Source organism: Artemia franciscana, unplaced genomic scaffold (genome assembly GCF_032884065.1).
Source record: "Artemia franciscana unplaced genomic scaffold, ASM3288406v1 PGA_scaffold_53, whole genome shotgun sequence".
NCBI lineage: Eukaryota > Metazoa > Arthropoda > Branchiopoda > Anostraca > Artemiidae > Artemia > Artemia franciscana.
Genome location: NW_027062694.1, coordinates 407,141 through 417,374, shown reverse-complemented (window position 1 = coordinate 417,374; position 10,234 = coordinate 407,141). Strand labels below are relative to the sequence as shown.

At 36.5% G+C, this 10,234-nt stretch overlaps 1 protein-coding gene across 1 annotated transcript in view; it reads right to left on the bottom strand.

Annotated features, from left to right (window-relative positions):
- The window catches only part of LOC136041986 (3'-5' RNA helicase YTHDC2-like), a 103,272-nt gene that overhangs the window by 2,982 nt on the left and 90,056 nt on the right, over positions 1-10,234 (bottom strand). Inside the window, exons 16-18 of the mRNA XM_065726806.1 lie at positions 4,590-4,747; positions 867-995; positions 89-108 (exon numbers count right to left, since the gene is read on the bottom strand). Of these exons, the coding sequence (XP_065582878.1) occupies positions 89-108; positions 867-995; positions 4,590-4,747 (307 nt within the window). The remainder of the gene's footprint in view (positions 1-88; positions 109-866; positions 996-4,589; positions 4,748-10,234) is intronic.

The following is a 10,234-nucleotide window of genomic DNA, read 5'->3' as shown; positions in this document are numbered from 1 at the left end:
ACGTTGCCCAGACAACGTAGGTCTAATTTCATTACAAATAAAGCGAATCAACTTGGTTGAATCCAGTACTGCCACCGTGTGACATTACTTCTTTTGCAACTGGGAAGCCTAAAATATAGTTATTAATGTTTTTAAATCAATGAGCTTCACAGGATTTAATTAATTTCAAATTCGTCGTCTTTGGTGTAAAGTCGTAGTTTTGTGCCCTAAACCACTAAACTGTCACCCAACCACCACTGCTATTTTGGCGTCTGCCCTCCCCCTGGAAAATTTTCTTCCGGCGCCCTTGAATTTTACATTTTGCTCACTACTCCCACTGGTACAGCTAGGCCATGATTAATAACAAACATTATAATGATTTTCTTAACTGGTCTGATGTTTAGCTGGAATGTAATATTTACATACAACGATTTATTTATTAGGTTCGATTGTCCAGCCCGTTGGACATCCCAGAAAAATGACAATTTTTTTCTTGAAAAAACAAGAACAAACTAGATTATTAAGCTATCACTGCAGGTCATTAATATTTTTACTGCTTATTTTAAGCCAATTATAAAACTCTCGGCTTTCGAACTTTTCCCAATCCTTCTGGAACTCCAGAGGTTAAGCCTCAATATCTAAATTCCAAGATACAGGTTCAGAAGTTAAGTACCTAAAATCGTGATCTTGCTTCCGGATCAGGCTAATTAAAATTTTACAAGGCCGATTTACAATAAGAACAACAATACAGTTCTGATAAATACTGAGTAAAATAAAATATCGCCAAATCTATTTGGTTTGTTTATCCTAAATTTGATATTTGACAACATAGAGAAAAATGTTAGTTCAAACAGACCCCTCTATGTCAATGAAAAAAAGTAACCTACCTTGACTGGATTTGAGTCTCCAGATGCAGGAAGAGGACGTTGACCAATGCCTTCTGGCTGAGAAAGGCCTAAACCTACTTCTTCTTGTTTCAAAATATCAATGACTTTTCTCAGAACAGACGACTCACTCTGGAATTTGAAATAATAAGGAAAATAAAATAACGAGAAGTTCCAGAATCCAGAATAACGAGAAGTTCCTGCCCAACACAGTTGAGCAGGAGGTAATCAGCCACAAAATAAAAGAAAGAAGAAGAAAAACTGGTAACATCAATGTGCACAAGTTCAATGTTTAAATGTTTTATACTATGTTTAAGGTTTATGTTTAGATATTCCAAATGACATGATGAATATGAGACACAAAATAGACCATAAATTTAACTAAATTTAACGTGTCATTGTGAACTATAGTTTTAATTGTTTGTAGCGAAGCTGGTGTGACAATAACAGTTTCGACTATGTAGTGTGTATATAGTCAAAACTTAAGCAAATTGTATATTTATGTCTGTATTTTTTCTTAAAAACAGATTGTTAATTTTTTTTCTGAAAATTTGCACGCTAACATTTCTGGTACGAAAAGACGTTCTAGATAGGTCAAAACTTTGGAAAAATTCGTTTAGAGCCTTAATTTTGGAAAAGTTTTTCATATAAATGATGTCACATTCATATACATTTAAAGAGCAACTTGTATCACTTCTTCCCAAGGATGTTTTCGGCATCTATGACTAATACAAAATAATACAAAATAGCTGTTGGGGTGGCGCTTCGCGCCACCCCAACACCTAGTTGGTGGGGGCGCTTCGCGCCCCCCCCGCGCGCATAAGTCGTTACGCGCCATTGTAGTTGTGTCCCTGTGTCCCACTTGTGAATATATATATATATATATATATATATATATATATATATATATATATATATATATATATATATATATATATATATATATATATATATATAACTACGTAAAACTTGCGAATATACAACATTCTTCGCTGTCACATTGTCTGTGCATATAAATAGATTGTCAGGTTTACCGACTCTTGAACATGCAACATATAATTGTCCATGGGAAAAACAATCCGTATTCAGATCTATACCACATTATTCTAATGATTGCCCTTGAGCTTTGTTGATGGTGATTGCTAATCGAACATTCCCTGTGTCCCGGTCGTCATTTATATATCCAACCTGTGCCCCCGGCGTCCCTGATGTAGTTGTGTCCCTGTGTCCCGGTCGTCATTTATATTCCCTGTGTCACGGTCATTATTTGTGTTCCGGTGTCCCAGTCTGTAATTTCTCTTTGAGTGTCCCGGTCGTCATTTATATTCCCTGAGTCCCGGTCTGTAATTTCGTCAGTCGACAAACATGACGTCAGTCGACAAACAACTTCATGACGGAATAATGCTCAATCCTTATAATGACGTCAGTCAACAGACATGACGTCAGTCGACACACAAACATGACGTCAGTCAACACACAAACAAACAACTTATTTTTATTTATATAGATAGATAGATGATCAATGACTCCAAAAAGGTAAAGTAAAAGACATGAAACAAGTGACTGCGAGAATCACATTGAATCGCTAATGTAAGTGTTGCACAAAGGAATCTGTGATTAGAAGACTAATCAAAATTACAATGGAATGAAGAAACGTGTTATTTTAGTACCGTTATAAAAAAAGAAAGTAAAACTAATACTGAGGCTGTCGATCACCTCCCATGAGAATATAAATCCTATAAGAGGTAAATGTCTGTGAAGGATAAACAAGGAAGAGGAATTATATTCACGCCAGAATTTCTAAATATCATTGAAATTACTGATTTTCCATCCCACGACTTAAAACTAAGGAATAGCACGCTAATTATGCTAAAGCGTAATTTCGATATTTTAGAGGGTACGTAGAATGGAACATGCCTGGTTGTTACAACAATGTATTTAAAGCAAATTCAAAATTACTGGAAAAAAGCCGGAAAAAGAATTTTTTCGGTAACTATGACGTCGTGTAAAATAATACAAGATGAAGAATGAATAATCTGCGGTTCGAAGAGAAGCAACAACGAGAATCACAAGGAATCCCGGGAGAATACAAATCCTATAAGATTTTTAAGCTATTGCTTTACCTGCCTCCATACATGACATTAAGACACTAAAATTTTCAAACTACATGGAAGTTCAGTGCCCATCACGGGATATTTAAGTTTTTCGAGAATTAAATAAGACGCAAGGATTCAATAGAACCAAATAATCAAACAGAATTAAAATATATATAAAAATATTGAACTATGATTGATAAATATAGAAAGCAGATTATACAAATCACGATAAAAGATCGTAAATTGGTCTTATAGATACAGTTAAAAATACAGGCTCCAAGGCGGCCCCAAGTCCCCTCAAGGATTCAGCGGCTCAATGGACTCAATGATTCAACAAAATCAAACAGATTTAAGATAAATATCTTGAATTATGATATATGTAAATAGAGAACAGGTGATACAAACGAAGATAGACGCAGATGAACAGATCAATGAATACAACCATAGATGTTATAAAAATAGCATAAAAAATTAAACTGTCCAATTATTCAATAGATTCCAATACTGAATCAATCGAAATTGACAACATTGACAGATACAATGTGATACCAAAGCAGCATAAAATTAAATGATGTGACTTCAACTGGGGGGGGGTGAGGGCAGGGGGAAGCAGACCCGCTCAAGGATCGAGTGATTCAATGGACTGAAGGGTTTAATAGAATCAAGTAGATTTAAGATAGGTACAAATAGAAATATATTGAACTATAAAGGATAGAAATAAACAATATATGTTACAAACGAAGATAAAGATTTGTCCCCCCCCATGCCCACAGATTTCAGAATATCTTTTCTCGGTCTTTTCATTGAAAAATGCACTTTTTGAATTTTCATTAAAGAAAAATAGAAGAAAACAACAACATTGTCCCCTCTAAGGCTTTGACAGATACATCTTTGCCCCCTCTCCTAATGTCAACAAATTGACGCCATAAGACTAAATAATTCCAGACTATAAGCAGTTATAAAACTTATTGATTAAACTTAGGCAATTACTTTAAGTTCTTGATACATTTTTGCTCCCTGATAATTACTTACCGGTTTTAATTACTGAAAACCGTAAGTTCTTAGAGATAATACATTTTCCAAAATACCGTATTACACGTCTATGAGTCGCTAGAAGACACTTTAGAAAATATTCTAGTCAGAATTTTTAATGATTCACTGAGCAAAAATTTCAATAATATGACAAAAAAAAAAAAAAAAAAAAAAATATTTAGACTGCACTATCATATCCTATTTACTTTACTATTTAACTTTATTTTAAATCTAATTTTAATTAGATTATAATTATATATATATATATATTTATAATTATACAATACACTCAAATTATGGGGTATTTACTTTACTATTTAGAGAACTAAACCGCCTACAGGGAGCTCTTAAGTCCAATAAAGTTTATGTATTTTCCATTTTTTCAATTATAATTCTTATTTCTTTATTATTTAAAGATCGACAAAAGTAGAAATATATTAAATGATAGCAGATAGAAACAAATACAAAATAAAGAAAATGAAGATAAAGAAAAAGATATAAATATAGATGCAGACAAAATATACACACATATGACAGATATACACACACATTGAAATAGCGAGAAACAAATTTAAGAATTTAACTATTTTAGGATTACCTCACATTCTTTCGTGTGAACTTTCTTGATTCTGTTAGAAACAAAGGAGTAGAAGACATTCCTCAAACTCAAGACCATTGTTAGCGATTCCTGAGGCATTCTAAGCGACAAACCATTGAGCAACGTTGCCACATTCAAACCTGAAGACGTGGAACCACCTGATAAAATAACCATAAAAAATTTAAATGGATTGCATGGATGTACATCCAAGCAAATGTTTACATTAGACATATCCTTAAACTTTTTTTTTTGCAAATATTTCACATACGTTCACTGTCCATCAAAATAATGAATGAGAAAAACAACGAAGAGAAGACGAGAAAAAAATATCTTGAAAAACAAAACAAAAACAAGCATTTAGAGCTGTAATAATAAAAAATACCCCCCCCCCCATAAAAAAACGAAAGCGGAAAGATACAATAGTCTCGGTTTAGTTCATTCTTAAAACAACGTTAATACAAACGTCAAATATAAATATAAAAGATTTGGTATCTAGTGAAATATACCTTACCTTAGACCTTAGATCCACCTGTGCCTCCAGACGGGCCCAGAGCATCCAAGAAGAGTCTCTAGTCGTCTCTGATTCTTGCGGATGCGACGGTATCTTCCCACTCGGGCTGTATTGAGGCGTGAAGATGCCGCAGGTCGTTGCTGTAGGTACGACGGAGTGTATTTTTGGGTCTTCTTCTGCAGTGGGTTCCTTCAGGTAACCAGAAAAATGTAAATTTGGGGATTCTGGAATCATCCATGCACATCACGTGTCCGAGATAGCTCCATTTACGCCTTCGTATGGTCTTGATGAGGGACGGTTGACCTGCAATGTTTCTAATGTGCTCGTTCGTTACTTTCTGGGTCCAGTGAATGCTAAGAACTCTACGCAGACACATGTTTTCAAAAGACTGAATTCTCCTCTCTTGTTCTTGGGTGAGATGCCATGTTTCAGATGTCTAGAGGAGGACGGGCAGGACGTTGCTGTTCAACAGGCTCAGGTTAAGCCAGAGAGAGAAAGTACTCGACCTCCAAACTTTTTTGAGCCTGTTGAAGGTGCTGCTAGCCTGTCCCGTTCGGGCGATGACTTCTTTGGCTGTTGATTCTGTGTTTTCGATGGTGCAGCCAAAATACTTGAAATGGACCACTTGTTCCACGTTATTGTCATCCCATTTGATGTTAATAGGTGAATCGCTAGTTGACACGCCTTTGGTTTTACTGACGTTGATATTGAGTCCAAAACCTTCTGCTTTTTGTTGAATGTTCGTGAGCAGCGCTTGAAGCCGTGATTTGCAGGTTTCGAGGATGCCAATACCGTCAGCAGAATCTAGGTCGCTCAGCAGGCGATCATTTAGGCGTACCCCAGTTGAGTCGATGCTCCTCAATACGAAGTCGGTGACGATTGCGAACAGTAACGAAGATGGCACGCACCCTTGTTTCACCCCGGAGGGGATGGGAAATTTACGTGAATTTCCCTCTGCTGTCATCAGACAACAGGTTGTATCTTCATACATTGCCATGTTGAGTTCTACTATGATGTCGGGGATACCATAGTGGCGAAGGAGCTTCCAAAGACGCTGGCGGACTAATGATTCGAACACCTTTAAGTCAGATATAGCCACTTTTAAGTCAGATATAGCCCCCCCCCAAAAAAAAAACCCAACAATAACAACCAACAATACTAAAGTAAAGGCATAATAATTTCGTTTTTGTTTATTCACATAATACTTGCTATTGAACGGTTGGATATATATGTATCTGTAAAAAATCTATCATTTAGTCACAGCCCCCCCCCCCAAGAAAAACAACAACAAACAAACAGCAAAAAATACTAACAGAAAGGCATCTAATCTGAAAAAAGTAAAGTATATATTATTCTTTTACTAAGGTAATCTTTTTACTAAGGTTTTTACTAAGTTTAAACTATTACTAAGGAAAGGTTTACTTAACCTAAAAAAACAGTTTCAATTTTAAAACAACAATAAGAGAAATCCGAAAAAAAAACTAGCACTACTGAATACAACACAAAAAGTCAAAAAAGATAACACTAACAGACATGCATCTAATTTGAAACAGAAAAGATCATTAGCAAGCGTCGTCGCACCTGCCGGGAGTGGTGTCTCCCTTAAATTGCGGGAAATAGATAGCAGGAGCCTACGCTTCCCTCGCTTATTGGCATTTCGAGCATCTGAAATTTAGCCAATTACCATTCAGCTCTCGTGGGGTTAAGACGTGATTTGCCCAGGCTTATGTTTTTGACTCAGAATTGGATTAAAGGACTTTTTGCATGAAAATGGACTTTGATTCAGATACGGGCTGCTTTGTTTATGCCCCGGTTCTGAACTTTCTGCAGTATAATAATGAAAAAGGTGTCGAAGCTGCAGTGATCTTAAAATTCACTGTCGAAGTTTTCGAGCCAAGTGATATTGCCAAATCGAAGAAAATCCTATGGGATTCGCTGCCGGAATCGACCGAACCCTATCCAAGGCGCAAGGGTTCAAACGCAGCTCTGAATCATTTGAAAGACATGTTAGAACTTCTTCAAAATCAGAGTGCTTCCGAGGACATGCCTGTCTTTGTTATCCGTTCTCCAACCGAAGTTCCCTGTATTCCAGCAGTTGCTTACTCCAGGATAGCTTCTAAGCTTAACGGAATTCAACAGACTCTTTCGCAAGTTAATGAGAAAATGTCAAAATGACTTTTGACTTTTGAAATGACTTTTGCAAATCTGCGCGTTCGGTTTTTCGTGACTGTGAAGCAAAAATGGTGGAGAAAAAGTTTTTTGGTATAATGAAAGGCGTTGCAAAAGATCTTGATTTTGCACCTCTTAAAGCTTGCCGGGGTGTTCAAGACGCTACGAAAATCGGGAGCTCAAATTGTGTGAAAATTACTTTCGAAGACGAAATTTCTCTTTCCTAGGCCCTTAAATCTGGACTGAAGATAGACTGTGAACTGTTCTGAGTATATGAATATCGGCGAATTCCTAGGTGCTGCAGGAAATGTCAATCTCCTAACCCCTTACTGTAAACTGTCCCGATCAAAACTACAAATGCTCTGGTCCCCATATGAACTCCAGTGACTAACCTTGCAGTAACACCCCCAAGTGTAAAATTGTAGTGGAGATCATGTTGCTTACAGGTTTCGTTGCTCCAGACTAAAGGCTCTTGCTAATTCCAAAGTTCCGCGACCTTCTCACTTGCAATTATGAATGAGTATAAAGTCTCAGTGTGCTCTTTCTACATCAATGGGACAAAGGATAAAGTGTTAAGCCTTGATGAGAAACTAGCTAATCATGATGTTATTCTCTTACAAGAACACCTGCTCCCAAGCTGCAGTGTAAACCAGGGCTTCCACTTCTCATGTTTTCCCATGAGATCTCATGTTTTCGGAAGATTTCTCATGCGAAAAAAATTTGTCTCATGTTTTCAAGTTTTTCTCATGTTTTTAGAGGTTTTCTCATGTTTTTAGAGATATTTAGGTTTTTTCTCTCATATTTACCGTCATTCGATATAATCTCCCAATTTCTGTTGATTTGAGCTCTGTTCAACTTGATGTTTATGATCTTTTGCAATTTTCTAGCAAACTGCAAAATATGCCTTCATTGCCCGTAGGGAATTTCATTTCCGCGAACCTTAATTGATGACTTTGTCGGCAGCTTGTCCCGTGACTCACCATTGTTGTGTTCAAAAAAGGGTTGATTTGATTTGATTCTCAGTTTATAACTTCATCTGATCTAGATCAGATTCACTGGATAATTTGTGTACAATAAGGACGTTCTTTACCTTACGCGAAAGGATGGAACTGAACAGTTATACATCCCTACACGTGTGCAACCCAAGAAGTAGACCACTGACCTCTCCTAGGGGGTAGGCGGCTTTTATACTTCTATAATCTGTTTCTTTACCAAAATAACATGTTTTAACTTGAAACCAGTTCTTAACCTGTTGCCAGTTCAAGAATTCTATAGTACAAATTCGAATGTACTATTCTTACGGATCTTATAGATATTCGTTATTTGCCAGACTAATAGCCTAGTCTATATCAAAATAACGATTTCGAGTGCCGGTAAAATCAGCTTCACAATATAGGAGGATGGCTTTTAAGATGTGGGCCAAAGCCAGCCATACCAAATCTGTTTTCAAAGGGACATATCTGTTTTCAAAGTGCCGATATGTCTAAATTTTATGTCACTGGTTCAAAGTGTATTAAAAGTGTATTATTTTACTTTTCTAAGTGTGTTATTTTGTTCTGTTTTGGGGAGACCGGCAATCGCGAAAAACGGCTAGAATGGAGGGGTCGATGCATCAAGAACCCGATCAAACTGACTTGTAAATAAAGCTTTGCTCGGTCCAATAGTCGTGGGGGGAGTGGAGGAAGGGAGAATCCGGAATATTGAGGTATGCATAAATTTTGAACGGGTGAACGGGGGGTACAGCCCCTCTCCTCATCTTTTTCCAGAATTTTCCCAAATTCCGGAAACCTGAAAGTTCAAAAGCCCCCCTTTTCCGGATTATTTTGATATACTTTCGGATCGGTTCATATTCCAGATGACAGGAAGAAGTCGCCAAAGAATAATCTGGAAGCCCAGATTTCGGAAGTTCCGGGAGGTGAAGATCGGACTTAAGACTCTAAAACATATTTTCAATTCTACTTTGTTCTGTCTGTCTATTACCGACATTTTTACCGCCAATACAAGTTGTATTGGTGGTATTATACAACTGGTATGTAAGAAAAAAAAGCTGTTTAAAACCTCCTGATTTTTTCCCTGACTTAAAAAAAAACCTCCCGATAATCTCCTGAACTTTTTGGAATCGTCACTGACTTTCAGAAAAAAAGTGAAGCACTTCTCTGAAATCCCAGCTGACTAAAAGGTTACCGCATAAGCGGGCTTAAGCTGGCAAATGGTGCGGCAACACTGGCAAGCAGGGTACACTGTTCAAAATTCAAGATTTTTATTTCAACTTCTGTACAACACACACAATATAAAAAGGGTCAAGCCGAAGACACAAGGTCGATTGACAAAAACTGTGCAGTTACATCAACTACATTTGAAACCTGAAATCGTGCAGATTCTGGCGTCCCACTGGATTTGACGGTAAAAAATAATTCAGATATTATAATTATAAGTAAATTCCTACAAATGAGATAAGATGTTACAAACAAATAAGGATAATCCTTGTATATAATGTTTAAAATAAAAAATAGCGACGAAGACCACACTGACTTTCCATAACAAACAAACACAAAGTAAAAGCAATAGTAAAATGTTCTTGAAGACAGTGGAAATTAATTAAGTGAATTAATTAAGTTTTAGAAGTTGAAATTGAAAATCGAAAATAAACTACCGTTTTTAGATTTGCTAATTATTCGTGATACTGATAAACTAGATTTTACTATCTATCGAAAGCCAAAACGTAACAACAGATATCTTCATTTTAATTCAAATCACCCCCCCCCCCCCACAAGTTAAAAGAGCAGTTGTAACCTCTCTCATTGATCGTGTCCTGAACATTTGCTCCGATTCATATAGAAATGCAAAAATAAATTTTATCAGATATATTCTTTTTGGTAATGGATACCCCATTCCTTTTGTCAATAATATAATTAGCCGTAGACAAAAGAGACATTTCCGTAAAATCGAAGATATGTCACAATGC